The sequence below is a fragment of the Protopterus annectens genome, chromosome 5.part1 (genome assembly GCF_019279795.1).
Source record: "Protopterus annectens isolate FY-2018-M chromosome 5.part1, PAN1.0, whole genome shotgun sequence".
Classification (NCBI taxonomy): Eukaryota; Metazoa; Chordata; order Ceratodontiformes; family Protopteridae; genus Protopterus; species Protopterus annectens.
This window is the reverse complement of record NC_056736.1, coordinates 414,251,189-414,272,316: the sequence shown is the minus strand read 5'-3', so window position 1 is coordinate 414,272,316 and position 21,128 is coordinate 414,251,189. Positions and strand designations below refer to the sequence as shown.

General features: G+C 43.0%; 1 protein-coding gene across 1 annotated transcript in view; it reads left to right on the top strand.

Moving 5' to 3' along the window:
- The window catches only part of ZRSR2 (zinc finger CCCH-type, RNA binding motif and serine/arginine rich 2), a 748,465-nt gene that overhangs the window by 269,668 nt on the left and 457,669 nt on the right, over window positions 1-21,128 (top strand). The window contains exon 2 of the mRNA XM_044073070.1: window positions 10,830-10,920. Coding sequence (XP_043929005.1) covers window positions 10,830-10,920 — 91 coding nt within the window. The remainder of the gene's footprint in view (window positions 1-10,829; window positions 10,921-21,128) is intronic.

Sequence of the window (21,128 nt, the reverse complement as noted above, 5' to 3'; positions counted from 1 at the left end):
AGACTTCCCATACTCTGGAAGAAGCTACCTATCTGTGTCAAGCAGAGATTGTCACTGGCACTCAAGAAAAATCTTGATGACTGCATGGGTAATAGGAAATTCAGTTCAGGATACCCTGGTCCGGAGTGAGAAGGACGGGAACAATTTGTCTGCCATCGGGATACGCTTCTCCACCCTACAAAGATTCTTCTATAGGAATCAGCATGGAATAAAGATGTGGTTCCAGAAGTCTCAAGGCTCTTCCCAGGACGCTCAGGATTCACCTTTCCTCAGAAGCAGAGGGTTGGGGGGATATGACCGATGCAGTCTCCATGGCAGACTGTGCCCGAGGCACCAAGGGTCTCAAAATTCTTTCCTGGACAGGCCCTTGCAGCAGCCCTGAAGGGTTGCCTGACTGCTCATCTCTGGTTCCAGTCGGGGGACGTCTGTCTCTGCACCCAACTGTCTGGGAGTTGATAAAGAATTGTTGGGTTCTGCAGGTAATGTCCAGAGGATACTTGATCCCCTTTCTTCAACCCCACAATCCCTCCCAAACACCTCCTGGACATTCCACCTGCACAACGTGAGTAGGCACCCATAGGAATTTCCATGCTGCTTGAAAAACGACTCATCCAGCCTGTCCCCCCAGACCAATCTGGATTAGACATTTATTTCAGGTTCTTTTTGGTGCCAAAGAAAACAAGGGACTTAAGACCCATTCTGGATTTGTCAGCCCTGTGCCTCTCGGGTGCCAAGATGAAATTCCAGATGGTCACCCTTCAATCCATTCTGCCTTTCCTGCAAGTAAATGACTGGATGTGCTTGGTGGACCTCCAAAAAGTGTACTGCCAGGATGAACAGGCGATCTCTGAGGTTCCTCCACTTCTGGCTGGATGACAGGCATTTTCAGTTCAGAGCACTCCCCTTTGGACTCACTACTGCCCCTGGTTGTTCACCAAAGTGATGGCGGTAGTGACGGCTCACCTGAGGCTGCAGAGGTTTCAGGTCATCCACTATCTGGAAGACTTCTTCCAGGCATCAACTGATTTAAGCCAGATTTTGTCTTCTCCAGACCGCCCAATATCTGGGCATAACCATAAACCTCAACAAATCTCAGCTGGCTCTAGTTCAGGTTCTTGACCTTCATAGGAGCCTGAATAGACCTTATCTAGGGCAAGGTGTTTCTTCCTCCGTACAGAATACTGTTGCTCTGACATCATGTAAGTTGCATTTTTCAAGCCAAACTTCCCCCAACAGATTCAGTTCTTCAGGCATTGGAGCCCATGGTGGCTATGATCACACTCATTCCAACAGCATGCCTTCAGTATGAGGGTTCTTCAGTGGACCTTAGTCGTTCAGTTGTCCTTGCTAGACCTTCCTTTGTCACATCCTTTTCAATTGTCACAGACTTGCAAGGACTCCCTTCTTTGGTGGATTCAATCCCCGGACCACCTCCTGGGTGGTCTGTTTGTTCTAACCTCCCCCACAACAATGGTGACCATGGACACCTCCCTGCTTTGTGGGGGGGCATTACTTGGGAAGGATGGGCCAAGGCACATGGTTTTCTCTGAAGCCCAAGCTGCATATCAGTGTCCTGGAGATGAGGGCAGTGCTTCTGGCATTGCAAGCACTACATGCCTATCTTCCTCCAGGAACTATTGCTATACAGACAGACAGTATGTTAGTAGTCTAGTACACCAACAAACTGGGTGGAGCAGATCTTATCCCCTTTGTCAAAAGCCATGAGATTGTGGGAGTGTGTGATCTCCACCGGCTGTTTTGTGGTGGCAATGCACATTCTGGGGGAGGTCCAACATTCTAGCGGACAGGTCAGCAGGTCTATACTGATGCCTTATGAGTGGTCTCTGAATCCTTCAGTAGCGGAACAGATCTTTCTAAAGTGGGCTCAGCCTTGCTGCAATCTCTTTGCCTCTCCTTCCAATGTGAAGTGCAGCGAGTATTTCGCTCTTACCCCTTCTCCGGGGGAGCATTCCAGATACGCTCTAGTTCATGCTTGGTGCTCTGGTCTACTGTATGCTTACTGTCCGCTTCCTCTAATATCCAAGTTCTTTCAGAAAACTCGATGGCTGGGGAGCTCAGGGATCCTTATTGACCCTTTCTGGCCTCGCAAAGTTTGGATCCCCTCTCTGTGGTCTCATGCAGCGTCTCCATCTTGGACACTAGACCTGGTTCCAGATTTGATCACACATTCCTCCAGGATCCCTTACACAGACTTAATCGGCCTGAAGCTCACTGCCTGGCTGCTCCTGTTCCAGTGATAGTGAGGACTCCCGGGCTGTCTTCTCCTGGCAAAAATATCTTAGCAGCTCACAAGTCTTCTACAAGGAAGTTATTGAAGTAAATAGAAGTGTTTCTTGATGTGGGCTTTCCAGTATTACCTGGATCCTTTCACTGCTCCAGTTCCGGCCATTTTGGAGTTTTTGGTGGACATTTTTAATCGGGTGCTAGCTTTTCTACAGTTAAGGTACAATTGGCAGTGATTTCAAACTTTCATGTAGGCAAGAATTTGGCTTTGTTGGCTTCTTTAATATTTTGTAAGGCCTTTTTGAAAGGTACCTTCCTTCTCAGGCATCCAGTTAAGGACCCAGCGCCTCTTGGGATCTCACGTTGGTGTTGCAGGCCCTCTGGTTTCTCCTCCTTTCAAACCAGCAGCCACAGTTGAATTGCAGTTTCTGGCATTGAAGATGTCTTTTTTTAATTGTGATTACTTCAGCCAAAAGTTTTCTGAGATCCAAGCCTTATCTGTCAAGCCCCCTTATTTGGTATTCCATAAAGATAGGGTGTTGCTGCAGACCAATCCATCTTTTCTACCGAAGGTGGCATCAGTCTAATATTAACCAGTTCATCAGTTTGCCAGTTTTCTTTCCAAATTTCCAGAATAAGGGAGAGTACAATTTACACTGCTCAGTGTTCATAGCCTAGTGCCAACCTATGAACCTATTGGCCATAGGGCCTGTACAAGCCTGCCATAACAATTCCCTGGCTATTTCTTCTCAAAATATTTACTAACCTGGACCCCTATCTAGCAGGGCGACTGACATGATGTTCTTCTTGTTTCACTGTTGCAGTCATTACATTTGGGAATCCTGCTGGCAGGTTGCCCTCAAAGTCTTGGGTCCTGTGTTGGCTGTCATCTCCCCTTCCCTGACTTCAAGTCGTCAGGGGTATAAAAGAAGCAGACGGTGACTTTTTCTTTAGTCTTTCTTGCCGCGTGGTGCCCGAAGCAGAAACAGTTCGCAAGTGCCAGTCGGCCGACTCCTGAGATTTTCAAGTTCGAATTTCAGATCCAAAGTCTTCTATAAAGCTAAGTACCCCGTTGGGGAAACTTTTTTTTTTGCTCCAGAACCGATGTCAGAAAAAGTTAATTGTATTTCTTGTGGGAAGCAAACACCTCACAAGGACTTTCATTCTTACTGTATTCCTTGCCTAGGCCCTTATCATAACTTTCTGGGTTGTCGGTTTTGTGCTAGATTTAACCAACGCACTATTAAGCGTCTGTATGATTTTGCTTTAAACTACTTTGGACGCAGGTTTAATTATCCAGAAATGTCGTCGGAAAGCCATCCGACTACCGGAGTTCACAAAAAACGCAAAGAAAAAGACAGTCGAGGCCCAAAACCGACGACAAAGCTTCTCCTAAGCCGTTCGCTGGTTCTCAGTGAGGCGCTTTCGCAGCCCCTGACGACCACTACTTTAGATTCACAGGCTGCTACCGACTCCCACGTGGAGTCAGTCATGCCGCAGGAAACTCAAGGTATTGGAGCCACTGACGCTAATCCTTCAGATGGGTCCGGAGCCACTGAGCAGGCACTGGCTTCTGAGGGTGTATTCAGACCCAAACATCTATACATTAAACCAACTTCAAAGGCAAAGAAGCAAACTCAAGAGCCACGTGGACAGGCTTCCATGCCCAAAAAACCAGATGCTCAAAATGGCCGAAGACTTGATCACCTTGATCAGGGGTTCCCATCCCCCTCCTAATAAGCGGCCTAGGCAAGAGACTGGCTATGAATCTTCAGATCAGGTTTCTATTTCTTCTGATCAGGAATATTTTTTTTCCCCCTATGAGGATTCTGATGCTGAAGACTCACTCCATACCTTCAGCTTCTCCTCCTGAGGACTATTCTTTTTGGGGAAACCTTACATACCATGAGGGAGCATTTCCACTGGGATAGCCAAGATTTTTCAAAATCTAAAAAGAGGCTCAGGGATTTCTTGTTACTACCTCAGCACTAGCCACTAGCCATCCCTCCTGTGTTAGACATTGTAGATGTGTTTTCGGAGTCTAGCCTCACCCCTGACTCCTTGCCTCCAGCTCCTGTTAAGCCTGACAGATATTACAGGGTTCCTCACTCACACAAATTCCTTTTTAAAAACCCTGCTGCAGACCCAGTAACTATTTCTCAGGGTCCCAAGGGAGTTGAGGCTTCCGCTGCAAAAAACCCTACCCCTTCTGACAGGGATTCTAGGGCACTGGATAGATGGGGGGAAAAAGGTTTACACATCTGCTACTTTGCCTATAAGTACCTTAAACTGTCAGTTTCATATGCTCAAAATATCCTCAACATCTCATGGCATTGCTTAAACAGAAAATGTTAAACTCTGAATGTGCAGAAAACAAGGAAATGCAGGATATATTGCATGCAGCTGAACAAGTTGGAAAGCGTACTTTGCAATGTGGTTTTGATTCTTTAGAGGCCCCCTGCAGAGCCGCAGTTACAGGTTCTGTAATTAGAAGGCATGCTTGGTTAAAGGAACAAAATCTGCCTGATCATGTTAAAGTTAAATTATTAGATGCACCTTTACAGCATGATACTTTGTTTGGTGTTAAGACAGAAGAGCTGTTAAAGAAAATGGAGGACAAGGCTAAATCTATGCAAACGGTCAAAAATTTCTTTCAAGTACAGCCGCCTAGGTTTAGTAGAAACTGGCCAACAAAGAATTGGTCCTTTCCTGTGTCAGACAGACCTCAAAGGGGCAGACCCAGATGCCCTAGAGGCAGATCCCAGGCGCAAGTTTCATACAGGTCAAAGGAATGGGGTGCTTCTACCTCCAAAAGTGGAGAAGACAAATCACAACCTTACAGGAAATAGTACCAATGACTTCCCCCTGCCTGCACCAAGCACTTATTTCCTGGCTGCACCCATAGGAGGAAAATTAGCACTTTTTTCTCAAAATTGGCGCACTATAACCCAGGACAAGTGGGTACTAAATATCATGTCGCAAGGCTACAAGTTCCACTTCCATACTCTGCCAAAGGCAAACGGCTGGCCAGATCTACCAAAAAATCAATGGGCAGAGGCACAAAAACAAGTCTCATCCCTCATGGACATGAGGGCCATTCAACAAGTGCCAGAGCAAGATCGGGGACAAGGATTTTACTCAAGACTGCTCTTGGTACCCAGAAAGGACAAGGCCTGGGGGCCAATATTGGACCTATCGATTCTGAACACATTCCTAGATGTACCAAAATTCAAAATGGTAACTTTGCAGCAGATTCTGCCCATGCTGGGCAAAAATGCTTGGCTTGTAACTTTAGACCTAAAAGAGCCATACCTGCATGTCACAAATATGCTGGCTCAGTGCATTACCAGTTCTCTGCACTGCCCTTTGGCTTATCTACTGCGCCCAGAGTCTTTACAAAGTGCCTGGCACCAGTAATTGCTTACTGCAGACCAAGAGGAATACAAATATATCCTTACCTGGATGACTGCCTCATTCAAGCAGAGAGCAAGGACATCCTTACAGCATCTGGCGTTTGTGAAAAAACTTCTAACATGCCTAGGGTACACAGTCAATGAAAAGAAATCAAAACTAGTACCCTCTCAAGAGATAATATTCCTGGGTGCAAGCTTAAATACAACTGCTCAGATGGCTTATCTCGCACCAGACAAACAAAGGCAACTGACTACCTGTTTCAAAATGTTAGCTACAAAGGCCCAGTTATCTGCAAGAAAAATTCTGCAGGCTTGGGGCTTCATGGCATCCTGCATCCTAATCATTCCATATGCAAGACTGCATATGAGGAAACTTCAATGGTACCTAAAAAGTTTTTGGACTCTACATTGCCACAGCCTGGAGACTATAATTACCCTCATTCCCTGCCTGCAACAGGAGTTTTGATGGTGGGCGAAGGCTTGTCACCAAAACAAGGAACAGCCATTTACATTACCCCCAGCCAGGCAGACACTAACAACGGATGCATCAGATTATGCCTGGGGGGCCCACATGGCAGGAAGATGCATTCAGGGAACATGGCCCTCAAACCAAATGCATCTACATATCAATCAAAAAGAGATGCTAGCTGTTCAAAATGCCCTGACAGCCTTCAAGGACCTACTTCATCCAGGACAACTACTGATAAAGACAGACAACACCACGGTCATGTGGTATATAAACAAGCAGGGGGGCACACATTCTTACCCCCTTTGCAGGCTAGCCATGACTTTGTGGGACACCGCGTTGACTTACCAAGTACATCTGCAGGCATAATTCCTGCCCGGAAGGAAAAATACTCTGGCAGACAAACTAAGCAGAAACCTCATGGATCCCCACGAGTGGCAGCTGGATCCACAAGTCTTTAGCATGATAACAAGGAAATGGGGATGCCCGGACATGGAGCTATTTGCCTCCCCTCACAACTACCAAATAAAGATATTTTGCACAAGGATTTATCACAGACAAGCATGGAAAGTGGACGCCCCATCCTTCAGCTGGAAAAACCTATCCGTATATGCCTTTCCCCCTCTGCCTCTCTTCCCCAAGGTACTCCTAAAGGTCAGACAGGAGAAGCTAAATATGATACTGATTGCACCAGACTGGCCTCGCCAACACTGGTACCTAGTATTAAGTAGCTTGTCTCAATGCCCAGCTTGGGACCTTACCTGAAGTACCGCATCTACTATCCCAGCAAGAAATCAGATCCTGCACAGCCAACTCAGGACTTTAAACCTGGCAGCATGGCGGATAATGTAGTCATACAAAACACACCTCTCAGCAAACCTGTGATGGATGTCATTTTGGCAGCCAGAAGGCCTAGTACTAGAAAATCTTATGCTGGAAAATGGAAGAGATTCTGTGCTTGGAACCAGGCACAAGGAACAGATACAGCTGTGCCAAATATTCCTCAGATTTTACAATACTTAACTGAGATGCTGGACAAAGGCCTATCTTTCTCATCTATTAAAATTCATGCCTCTGCCTTTTCGGCTCATTACAATACAGAGCCACCGATCTTTTCTCATCCCTTATTAAAACAGTACCTCAGAGGAGCCAAAAATGTAAGGCCTCCAAGGAGATCACCAATGCCTGCATGGGGCCTCAACTTCGTCTTGGAAAAATTCACCCTGCCTCCTTTTGAGCCAGCTGCTACTGCTGATATAAAGTTTTTATCTTGGAAAACAGCTCTGCTGCTAGCAATAACTTCTGCAACACGAGTTTCAGAGCTACAGGCATTCATGGCTGTGGAACCTTTCATCATTTATTATCCGGACAGGGTCTCCCTGAGGGCAAACACAACATTTATGCCTAAAGTGGTGTCCAGTGTGGCTCTTAACCAAACCATTCATCTGCCATCTTTTTATCCAAATCCACAAAACAAGGGGGAAAGAATTCTGCATTCTTTGGACGTACACAGACAGCTTAGATTCTACTTGGACAGAACCAAAGTTTTCAGAAAGACAGAGCAATTAATAGTGGCATATGCTGCAGGATCACAAGGAAAGGCCATCTCAAAGCAGACTATTTCAAAGTGGATAGGCCACTGCATTAATTTCTGCTACTTATACCATGGCAAGCCAGTGCCTAAGGGCATTAGGCCACATTCCACCAGAACTGCAGCCACTTCAGCAGCCTTTCTCAGGGGAGTACCAACTAAAGACATTTTAGAGGCAGCTACTTGGAGTTCAGTGCACGCCTTTACAAAGCACTATCATCTGCCACTCTACTCTAAATCCAGGGCAGGCTTTGCCACTGCAGTTCTGCAGGGTCTCATAGACGCTCCTAATGTGGTTTAGCTCCAGCCTGCCAACCTTAGCTTTGGGAATCTACCCAAATGTAATGACTGCAACAGTGAAACACGAAGAACATAGTACAGTTGTGTACACTTACCATAAATGTAGATGCTCGAGTGTATTCACTGTTGCAGTCCAGGTTACCCACCCGCCATCCCCCCATTTTCGTCTGATGGAACCTATCTTTCCTTCTCTGATTTATACAACCCATGTGGTGTATTTACTTGTGGATGAAGGTAAAGTTTATATTGATGCATGTAATTTTATATATACATATAAATTTTGGCTAACCTTTTAGGGGCACCTGACATCTGGGGCAAGAAAAACTAAAGAAAATGGCGTCGGCTGCTTCTTTTATACCCCTGACTACCTGATGACAGGGAAGGGGCGACGACCACCGACACAGGACCCAAGACTTTGGAATACAGGCTGACTGAGGGCAACCTGCCAGCAGGATTACCCGAATGTAATGACTGCAACAGTGAATACACTCTAACATCTACATTTATGTTGTGTACACAACTGTACTATCCCCGGGGTGAATTTCCTATCTCCCATCCAGTCATCAATGTTCCTTTTGAAGAGGGCCAAAGAGGCGCTCTGTTTGACATGTATGGGCAGTCTGTTCCAGAGTTTTGGGAGTCTCTGGGTCAGGAACCTATTCCTCCAGCATGTTTTGTGCATTGTGACGACAAGGTTTAGATCCCAGGAGTGTGTGGTTCTGAGGGATTGGGATTTCTTTAAATGTAGCATATCCAGCAGCTCTGGGTTTGTCATGGGCTTGTATGTTAAGCAGAGATTGCCTCTGAGTAGACAGTATGCGACAGAGTATAGCTGGGTTTTTTTTTTTTTTTTTAAGACGGTCAGCATAGGGCATCTACTTTAGACCTGTGATTCTTTTAGTGAGGTATTTCTGCGGCCCTTCCAGTTGTTGCAGAGGTCTTGAGAGGTACATACCAAACTGGGCATTGTATTCTATAACTGGTGTAATGAGGGATGAGTACAGTGGGACATTGAACTCCTTTTATCTGGATGAAAAGCCCTTAGTGATGAGGTGTGCCACAGAGAAGGATTTTCTGACTGTTGTGGCGATGTGGTTATCGAAGGTGAGACCACTATCCACCTGTGTCACTAAGTCTCTTATCACACTTTGGGTGTTTAGTGTACTGCCACCTATGTGGTAATTCACTGGTACATCTTTTTTTCCTAAAGGATTAACTATACATTTCTTGGCATTGAGCTTGAGCCCATGGCTCTGGCACCAAGCATCTGTTTCTGTAAGGCCCTTTTGCAGAATATCCGCATCATTTTGGGATTCAGTAATGGCACCCAGTTTGCAGTCATTTGCAAACTTTGTTAGCCAGTGTCTCTTAGTGTTGGCCTGTACTTCAGAGAAGTAGATGCCAAAACAAGAGCGGTCCCAGGACTGAACCCTGAGGTACTCCACTTGTCACTTGTCTGGAGCTGGATTTGGAGTCAGCTACTTTTACAGTATGGGTTCTGTTAGTCAGCCAGTTGGCAATCCAGCGAGTGACGTAGGGATTAATGCCCAGCTTAGTAAGTTTTATCTGTGATTCGAGAGTGTGGGATGGTGTTCACAGCCAACTGTGCTTTTATTTGCATAGAACAAAATCTTTTCGTAAGTGTGATTAGCTTTTTGTATCATTTTCTAAACCTTTTCTTGGTAAGCCAGTTTCTAAAGTTAATATTGCTCGATGGATTTCTGAATGCATCTCCTTGGCCTATCGAGCCAAAGGGTTATCTCTCCCAGGGCATGTCTGAGTGCATTCCACAACGTTTGTTGAGACTTTTGACACCTTTTGGTCCAGGGTTTCATAAGATATCTGTTCTGCAGCTACTTGGGCATCTCCGCACACATTTATCTCCCATTGTAAGTTGGATTTTCATTCCAGGGGCAGGGCATCCTTTGGCTCACCAGTGCTCCAGAATATCCTTCCATGGTGACCTCCCAGGGTTTATTGGTAGCTGGGGAACTCTGTCCCTTAGATTGAAGATCAAATGAGATCAACAACATCAGATAAAGAAGTTATGTACTCACCATAATGTTCCATCTGAGTTGCTGATTCTCATTTGTCTTCATCCATCCCTCCCTTCTTCCCCTTGCCTTGTGTGGGCTGTGTAGTGGATCAGATGGATAAGTTTTAGCTCCACCTCCTTTTGACTTTTTTTTTCCCCTTGTTGGACTTTTTTGTGTTTATGCCAGTTTGTTATGGACATATTCTCTGTATCGGGATGCTGCTGTTTTTCGACAACTAACTCTATCTGAGGGGAGGATGGGGATAGGGGCATTATGGGTAGGGAAAGAGCTTGGATCTAAAGCTGAAGTTTGCGGCCGAGTCTGATCCTTGTCCGGATCTGGGAATCCCTTGGGTTGAAGGCAAATGAGAATCAACAACTCAGATGGAACTTTATGGTGGGTACATAACTTTTTTTTCTTTTAGATTAAAAGAAATAGGAATTTTTGAAGGGCTTTACTTTATCTTAGCATCTAGATTCTTAAGGATCAGTTTTCCTTACCTTTTGTCCTTTGTAATGATTTGAGGGGAAGAGTACTACCACTGCATGTGGCATTTGACATGTGCTGGAACAGTGAATGTTAATTGTGTTTCATTGATTGTGAAAACTGAAATGACTGTCTACCCATCTGTCAGTGGCAGTAATTCGGGATAGACTTGTAATCTACATAACCACTCTAAAATATTTAGCAAAAATGTCATCATTGGTGAGGTAATTTACTTTCGTAAATGTTGATCTTAAATGTAATTTGTATCATTTTCTTGCTTTGTTGATTAAAAGAAGAATTAAAATCAGAAGAGCAATCCGACTTTCTTCAAGAGGAAGAAGTAGCAGTGAATGAAACAGAAGAAGCACAACTTGAGGCAGAAAGGTTAGTCATTAATTCTGAACATTTTAAAGTCTAATCTCGTACTTTTTGGTTTGTGTTCCAGGTCATCTCATGGTGAAGCTTTTTATGAAATGTTTTGGCTGTGCTGGTGGGGATTCATGTTGGACCCTGCCAGAGTTCTAGAATTTATTGCAAAAACCAAAGTGTTGGTTGCTTAAGCAATAACCCATGCCTGGGTGTGGATAATGCTGGATTTACCAATGGTTGGTGGCCAAACAAAGACAATCGTGGGTAAATCCAGCATTACCCATACCCAGACGTGGGTTATTGCTATTGTACAATGACATTATTTAAGAAAAAAAATACTTACTTTTCTTAAATAATGGCATTGTATAATGCCTCCATGCTGCCCTTCCACAGCTGTCCGGTATTCTGCGGCAGTTCTGATGTACTGAGCATGCGTATGCTTACGCAGTACATCAGCGCTGTGTGTGGAAGCAACGGAGAAAGGAAGATCTCTGTTGCTTTTTAAAAGGTGTCTCACTATGTTAAGAGCTTAACATAGAGCGATAACTTTAAAAAAGCAACGGAGATCTTACTTTCTCCGTTGCTTTTTTTAAAGCTGTCGCACTATGTTAAACCCGTTTAACATAGCGAGATTACAGCAACAGAGCTCTTCTGTTCTCCCTTGCTGTCTAACAAAAAAAAAAAAGACTTGTACTAATGGAAAAAGTCCGGGCAGCAGGACCTTATAAGTTTGATTTACAACGGGCACGCTGACCAATCAGCGTGCACGTTTTGGAATATAAATGGGGGGTCATTGTATAATGATAAGTTATTTAACATTGTGTACCTAATAAACAGAGGACTTTGTCTGCTGACGTTGTCAAATCAGTCCAAGTAACGATATTACAGAAAGTAAAATATTTTGTAGTGGTATGTTGATATCTTAATGTAGTGACAGCTGTGAAGAGTACATGCGGTGTTCTGTATCACCATGGGAGAGAGTGTGTCCATTGCCATGGCAGTAGTTAGTAGATGTGACAAGAATGTTTACCAGGATATTATGTCAGTCTCAGATGTTAGATAGTGGAAAACATGACTAGACAACAACTTGCACAAAAAAGCTTGACAGTAGTGGATTTCATTTACTGTTATTGTCTGTGCTTTTCCTCTGTAGCCATCATTTTGCGTATCTTGCCACTTCACTGAATAATCAAGTTTATTTATGTTGTATCTTGAATACTTTTCTAAAGGCTAAGCTGGCTGTGTCTGTAGCCCTTTTGTGGTTTTTTAAATGCACTGTGCAAAAACTCTTAAGATTTGAACTAAACCCAAATTCAAAAGAAATTGACTTAATAAAATGGGTAGAGAGAATATTCAGAAATCGATTTTAGTAGCATTTCATTATTTTAACAAGTAGTGGAGGTGGTGTTGATCATTGAAACATCAATATATAGAAATATGTTGTAGTCAGCTCAAGTTGAGTCAGCTGTAGCAATGTTTTGATTTGCTCGCAGATGTATGACACTGGAATTTATTACGTACAAGTGAGAGGTGTGGTGGATATGGATCCCTCACAGAAAGCATAGTTTGTGGAGGTTGTACATGTCATTGTTTGTGGTTTGTGTAGGCATTCTATATCTTCTGTTTTCCTTTGAGATCAGTAGTAATGCATTAGTCAGCTGTTTTCAAGGTAGTAACGATTGGCCAAATGGTAAGTCAGCATGTCCGGCTGTAATTAGACATACATACATGGTTACATGTTTATGTAATAGTGTGTTTAAAATGTGTATGTATTACATACATTTCTTTCCTAAAAGACCAGGTGCCATAATGGTTATGGTTTGATCCTGACCTCCAGCGAAGGCCTCTTTGGAGTTTGCATGTTCTTCGTGTGTTTATTGAATGTGAGAGGAAACAGGGAGTGTTTCCATATCTAACTGTCAAGAATGGAGCTGTGGGCAGCAGGACCGACTCTAGATGGTCTTCTACAGGGCGAAGAGTTGTGTAGACCAACCACTTTGGCCATCTAATGTGGTGCACACTATCCTTAAGACAGGAGAATGTGGAACTCTTACTCTGTGCTGTGTCAGAGGTAGCTACTTGATGGTGTAAAAAATGGTATGGTTCTGGATGATTTGGTCATGTTGACTAATGTCACGAAATAGTATAGGTTGAGGACCCTGCCTACGCCAACCAACACCAGGGACCCATACTAATGGTGGGAGGGTGACTGTGTCCCATACTGGCCAGTGTGTGCCTGTCATATTGATTCAGGGTTACTGTGGGTTAAGCTACTGACCAAACAATGTCCAGTTGCCTGGGATAGCTCTGAGCAGAAACTGGATGTAAAAAAACAATCAGCCTGCCAAGCATGAAATAGGAATTGCCACACCCTCACTGTAGATTCTATGATGGGATGGAGGTTGGAAGTGGATTACATGATGGTAAGGAGGGGGGTGGTCATCCTGTGTATCCAGGAGGCGAGATGGAGCAAAGCCACTTGGCTTGGGATCTAGAATCCACTAAGAGGGACAGGCTAGAAATGGAGTGGGAGTTGTGGTGAGGGGGAGGCTTTAGAAGACAGTGAGGGATGTTGTCAGATTTAATGAGACTCATGGCAGTCAGAGTCCAGCCTAATGATAGGGTAGTATTTAGCAGGCTTGTGATAATGAGGAATAGAGTTCATTCAGGCAGCAGTTGAAGGTCTTACTGGATAAACCAGGACACCTTCAGTTTGTGTTGATAATGGGTGACCTGAATGCACATCTCTAGACACACTAACAGGATATGAGGACTGCCTGGGTCCACTTGATTGGGCAACAGGCATAAACCAGAGGCCATTCTAGACTTCTGTCTGACAAATGGCTTGACAGTAGCCAACACAGAAAGAGAACTCTGGTAGACTTCCTAATAAGAAAAGTTCACTGGGGAAGTGTCCGTGATTGCAAAGTCAGCCCACAGCATAAACCACTGTTTTCCACAATCGGCTGCAGGCAGTGGTCGGAGAAGGCTGTAAGGTCAGCAGAGACCAGCAGAAGACCTGGAAGTTGACTGTAGGGAAAGCACAGCTGTTCATGGAATTACTTGGGACTCTAGCAAGTCAAGGAGAAGAGAAAAGAGGAAATAGGTGGAGTTGAAGAATGGAAGCGCTTCAAAACAGCATGTGTGAGGACTACAAAACAGATATGTGGCTGAGCCAAGTATGGAAAGACAGCGCAATTACTAGTGGCATATGCTGCAGGATCACAAGGAAAGTCCATCTCAAAGCAGACTGTTTCAAAGTGGATAGGCCACTGCATTCATTTCTGCTACTGATACCATGGAAAGCCAGTGCCTAAGGGCATTAGGCCACATTCCACCAGAGCTGCAGCCACTTCAGCAGCCTTTCTCAGGGGAGTACCAACCAAGGAAATTTTAGAGGCAGCTCCTTGGAGTTCAGTGCACACCTTTACAAAGCACTATCAGCTGCCACTCTACTCCAAATCCAGGGCAGGCTTTGCCACTGCAGTTCTGCAGGGTTTCATAGCCGCTCCTAATGCTGTTTAGCTCCAGCCTCCCAACCATAGCTTTGGGAATCTACACAAATGTAATGACTGCAACAGTGAAACACGAAGAACATAGTACAGTTGTGTACACTTACCATAAATGTAGATGTTCGAGTGTATTCACTGTTGCAGTCCAGGTTAACCCCCCCCCCTTTTCTTCTGATGGAACCTATCTTTCCTTCTTTGATTTGTATACCTATGTGGTGTATTTGCTTCTGGATGAAGGTAAAGTTTGTATTGCTGCATGTTACTTTATATATAGATATAAATTTTGACTACCTTTTTGGGGGCACCTGACATCTGGGGCAAGAAAAACTAAAGAAAATTGCATCGGCTGCTTCTTTTATACCCCTGATGACCTGATGTCAGGGAAGGGGCAGCAACAGCTGACGCAGGACCAAAGACTTTGGAATTCAGGCCGACTGAGGGCAACCTGCCAGCAGGATTACCCAAATGTAATGACTGCAACAGTGAATACACTCTAACATCTACATTTATGGTAAGTGTACACAACTGTACTTTGTTATATTTTCAAATTGTTGCTGCCCTACTAGGGTACATATTCTTTAGTGTGAAAAGGAGGTTGCATACTGAGCTGCTTTTGCTCACTCTTTTAGCCAAGTGAGGATAGTGCACAGTAGTAGTATCTTCCCAGTTTCAATTTCAGATATCTCTGTACATAATGGAAGGAGGTCAAACTAACCGGGATGCCTATTTCTCTTAACCACTGGAAACACACCTTTCTAATTTGTAAGCATATTTGTGTGCTTTTCTGTGAGCTCATATATCTAACAAATCTCAATGGCCTTATTCAAAGTTAAATCACTGTCGCAAATTAAAATATTTCTCACAGCATCATATTTAATACCACACAAAGTCTGTCATTTTATCAACTCCTCCCTTAAATCACCAAATCTGCATGTTTTATCTGTGAGAAATAAGGCTGTTGTGTATGCTGCAAAAGTTTCACCTGGCTTTTGATCCCTTGTGTAAAATAAGTGCCTTGCCATTGTAATGTTGATCTGGGGGTTACACATTTTTCTAAATTTACATTTTAAGCACTCAAGGTCCTCTCTTGACTCAGCCGGTACAACAGTGCGACTGTTTCTCCCTCTCCAGCAAAGATAGCAGATGCATACACAAGTGAAGTTTTCCTTTCAATGGCTTCTGACCCAGCTAAATTAAGCAGAATAAATGCCTTTGTATGGTCATCTTTATCAGAAAATGCAGCCTGTATGAATGTCTTACTCTTGCTAAAACACACTCCAGTTCTCTATAATATTATCAAACACTAGTGGACCAGGTTTTCGAAATCCTTCAGCCATGCAAACAGTGTATGCACAAACGCACTACAAATATGGCCCTTGTAATTCTGTTGTAATTATATTTGAGTAACTTGCCTCTCTGCAACTTGCAGTATCACACAAATGCACAATAAACTCTCTGAAATACTGTACTTTGCGAAATATACTCTGAAATGGCTGTGGTTTGCAAAATAACTTTACTGTAATACTGTGCAAACATGCTAACTCTACATATAATTCTGATAACTCGGATAGCCTCAGTTAATGCGAAAAATACGTGTTTTGTGAAAAGTGTGGTTGTTTCTCTTTTATTTTATTCGTTTCATTCGTTTTATACAATTCAAACTTTACTTCAAACATTTTCCATAGTAATTCGAATATTTCTAGTAATATCAGACATTTCGACTTTAATATCGTTAGAGCGTTATGTATGCTTTGTTTCATATTTTGTGAATAATAAATAGTTGGAGCAAATTTTAACATTAGACATTCGTATCTGACTTGTTTTGTGATTTATACATACAGCGAGTATGGTCCACTTCTGTATATACTGCCAGCTGTAGCTAAATGCCTCTCAGATTCAAAGTAGAGAAACTGGACTTTTTTCTGGCCATTAGATATCCCGCTTCTGACACCATGTTGCTCATCCCTTTGTAAATTGAAGACGAAGCAGGTGGGGTAGTTTGTTTAAGATGCTTTATTACATAGAGACGCATTAGGATGGGTAGCAGCATCAGTAAATATAAACAAACAGAGCTTACATACATACATGCTTACATTTTAACAGCTTACTAGAAAATGGCAGTCAGACTTGTGCAAGCCCTTGGGTAGCTTCTTAGAGACATACACACATTGATCTACAGATGGTATGGAGGGAACAGGGCAACATTTGAAAAAGTAACGAAAGAGGGCTTGAGAGGTCTGTCAGTTCAAAGAAGAAAAAAGACATTTAAAATAACATTCCTAGACTAAAGATCCAGCAAGTGTTTTCCATTTGTTTGAGTTAAAGAACACATTTATATAGAAACTTTTAGAAAATAAAGGCATATCAAGGGAGGAATATTGAAACTTGGAGATATGTGGAGTGTTGGCCGTAAAAAGGTAGATATTAAAATAGTTCAGGTACTATAGAATAGAAGTACTGCTTTAAGAACAAACTAGAACTAGAGCTGAAAGCTTCAATCCAGGAAGTAAGTTTGAAGGGTTGCAGTACTAAGTTTTGACACAAATATGTGCTTTTAACAGGCATGTGAAAGTATTCCTGTATAGCCTGTTGTGTCAGATTTGCTGAGGTGCTGGAGCTAGCCTTTTAACAACTGACAAGCTGTATCTCAGCCAGCTTTGAATGATTTTGATCCTTAACTATAGAAGGAGAGTAATAATCCAAAAACAAATGAGAAATGCTTTCAGTAAAAGAGCAAATACTCCATTGGGAGGAACTGAAGTGCTAAGATATGACACAATTTAAATCCATGCTTTTGTTGTGTTATCAAAATGCTTGGGCTTACCCTTAAGCAATTGCTCCTGTCTTGCATACCCAGGTCTATATTATGGCACCAAAAAGGCCTTTAATCAACCGGCTTTATAATCAAAAATGCCCCCCCCCCTGCTAATTATATATACCAACTCTGAGATCGCACTAGATAGAGGAAAGGGCACATTTTCCAATCTTCACTGTACCACGATCTCACAAAACCACCGTCTATTAATGGCATTTTCAGTTATAAAGCTGTTTGATTAATGGCGTTTTTGGTGCTGTAATATAGACCTGCATACCCAACCCTTCCTTTTCTGTGTTTCAGACTGCTTTCAATGCTTCTGCAGATTGGCTGTAGAAGAGACGTGTTGCACCAATCATCAAATATGAAATAAAAGAGGTAAACTCTATCCAGAAAGGAAGATGGAAAGGTTGGGGTTTAAGTTGTTGACACAGATCTGTGCTTTTCATAGGTACCGTCATACTAGGCGAACTGCCCTTGTGGGCCATTTTAAGCCTAACCAATTACCCCGTACAAGGATCAAACCCTGCAACTTGTTTGTAAGGTAAATACATTAACCATTGTGCCCACTTCCCACCCCTCACAGGCATGTGGATGTGTTAGTGGAAAGCCTGTGATTTACCAAATCTCTTCAATTGCTGGTGCTAGCCCTTGAGCAACTACTACTTCCTTAACTGCCCAATCCAGTTTCTATGTCGCAGACTGCTTTGAATGCTTCTGAGGTGCTGAGTACTACTGCTTTAATTGGTGTGCTCATGAGGAGCACACTGTTTATGAAGTAGTATTTCTTATTCTGCATTTTGAACTTTGGCCTGTCTGCTTGGCACATGGCAGTGCTTTGTGCCCAAATCCTATTTAGTTCTTTTAAGTACCCAGCTATCTCTGTCTTCATATGACTGTCCTTGAATTGCCTTCAGCCTTTTCACGAATTTGTGGTACATACTTTCCGGCAGCTTGACTTCCTTTCCTCAGTGTGAGCTCCAGAGTTGAACGCAATTTCATTTGTAACCCTTCCAGTGCTGTCTGTAGTGAAAAGATGACCTAAGCTATGTATCCCATGCTCCTATTATGTCTTGCAGCTCATGAGTCGTTCTAGAAAGATATGCATTTGCGTGTTCTCATCACTATCATTAACCTCAATTTTCCTCGTGTTTTCTACCAGGGTTCTTTATTTTGTGTCAAATGTTGGCACCTCTCTTGATTCTGTGCCACTCTTCTACCTTCAACAGTTATACCTGACTGTTGCAGATCTTCTTTAATTAAATCCATCCATCTTTATTCTCCATTTCCTGTTGCCTTCTTCCCGTCTTTCCCATTTTTGCTTGACCAAATTGCCTTCTTGCATGTGTGCCTAAGGCATTGTAGTCTGTCCTTTTTGACCTTGTCTGCAACTGGAGCTCCTTTGGCTTCTGCTCTGTCATTTTTTTATTTCCTCAGCATGCATCCTACCACCCATCAAAGGCACATAGTCTTTAGTTTCTTCAACTGCTGTGTCTTCACTGTCCAAATTTCTATGCCGTACAGCACTACTGGTCGCACCACTGTTTGAGCTTTGTTGGCATTCTTCTGTCACGCAGTACCGTTGATACTCTGATTCTACCTTTGACCACCTTATTCAGACTTCCTTTATCCTTAACCACCCCCCCCTAGACACTTGAAGCTGTTAACCTATTCTGCTGTTTTCCTTCTATCCCAATTTTCAGCTTCTTTCTCCCATTTACTGCAGTGGCAGCTGTGTTGTGTGTACTCGCTTTCATCGTTTGTAACTGTAGCTTTGCATTCCATTTTCCTGAAATTATTTTATTTTGAATTTGTTAACCTGGGTAGATCACTGATCCCATTCAACCTGTTTAAATTTCAGCCCAGGTGACTAGTAGATGCATGACATCTTAATACAGAGTGAGTTACAGAATGAAATATATACATATTATATACAAAATGAATCTCTGAAATGGCTTGAGGGTTTAAAGGCAATAGATAAATGACATTGTATACAGTGTGACTTACAAAATGCAGTATATACATGTGTTTTGTACAGAGTGGAGATCTGAGCTGGTATGCTGAAAGAATCGCAATAAAAAATAGAGAAAGGTTTGTAGAGAGAAAGGGGTTAGGAAGAATTTATGACTGTAGAAATAGTTGCATTTTCATGGCATCTTGACATGTGCTTTCATTTCTGATTGGAAAATGGGGTAAGATGAATGATCTTCAAGAAAAGAAGGGAACAATTTGCACAGTTTGGGACCAAGGATTGAGAAAGCATGGTCTGCGCAATGAATCCTAGTTTTGTGGCGATTGGAGGAGAGGACTTCTAAGATTGTATGTTGGTGCATTCCTGAGTAGTCTGGAGGCTAGTGGGGAGGAGGAGAAGTCACATTCTTGAAAAGTTTGTACATTTGAGAGATGAGTGAAAAGTCAGCATACTGTTTCAAAGGCAGCCAGTTAGCTTTTACAGTATAGTACATTTTTTGGAGAGAGTGAGATATCTGCATATGGCATCAGATAGATTGAATGGTGGATGCATTTCTTTTACATGCTGCAGCAATTAGAGGGAGACCTTCTTCTGGCTGAACCAGTAAGATGCCTTTACCTATAGCATTCTGATAGGGTATGGATAGAAAGATAGATCCTTTTAGCCCAGAAAAGTAGTTGTTTTGTATGCATAGACATGATGGAGTTGAAAATTTAGGAAGGGGTCCAGGTGAATCCCTAGATATTTGATTGAAGTGACCTTTTCAGTAGTGCTGAATTCAAAACTGGGAATACATGGAATAACAAACTCCTAAAAACAAAAACCATATAACAGCAGCCAGGTGGAAATTCAGTCAGGGTCTGATGACGCACCAGATCTGATCTTTGTTCATTAATTACTATTAGGACCTCAATTCCGTCCTTAAACCTATACGGCCGTTTCCCACCTCGCGCTAGTCAAAACCTCTCCACTAATACCTACCCACAATGCCCCTCTCCTAGTTACTCCGGATCTCGTTTGCCGAGTTCCTAGTCAGATGTGCTAGCCATCTCTCTCAAAGCTAAGTAGAAAAATTGTTATTTTTAAGACAGTTTCTCTTCAAAATTGTTTATTTTTTAGTCAATGTAGCCTTTTTTTCACTGTCGCCTATAACCTAATTTTATTCCCTACCCTTTACCTTAGTAATTTAAATTCTACCATTATTGGTACTGTCCCTCTCTTCTGCATTTGATAGGCCCTTCCTTACCACTTGTGGTATTTTTTAAGTACCATCTTCGGTATTCTCTTACTTTTCTCTTCCTTATTTTGTTTTTTCTATAGGATAGCCTTGTTACCTTACTATGTCAGACAAAGCTAAGTTGGGGTTTAAACAGTGTGACAAGTGTGGGCGTAAGATGCCTAACTCGGATGCACATGCTCTCTGCATCTACTGTTTGGGCGTGGATCATATTAAAGCTGACTGTGACATTTGTGCTAGTTTTAGTAATCGTACATTAGCAGAACGTAAAAATAAACTTATTTTAAAAGGTTTAATCAAGACACCTTTTTCGGAGTCTCTATCTGGATAGGAGGTCTCACCCCCTCCAAAGACCAGAAAACATAAGGAAAAACTGAATCACTCTGTTCCTGCATCTCTGTCAGTTATGGAACCGAGTATGGTCCATGCTTCGGCACCCTCGACGCAGACCTCTTCGGCACCAGGCTCTGTATCTTCTCCCTCGGTGCCCTCCATGATATTCACCCCTATTTTGGTTCCAACCTCAGCACCGCTGACTTTGGTGCCGTCCTTGGCTCCGATGACGGCACCATCCCCGGCCACGGTGCCGACAGTTTATTTAGCTCCATCCACTCCAAAACTCTAATATCTGCCAAGGAAAAGATACTCTCCAACATACGACCCTTTTTGGGGCAGAGGTTTAGCACC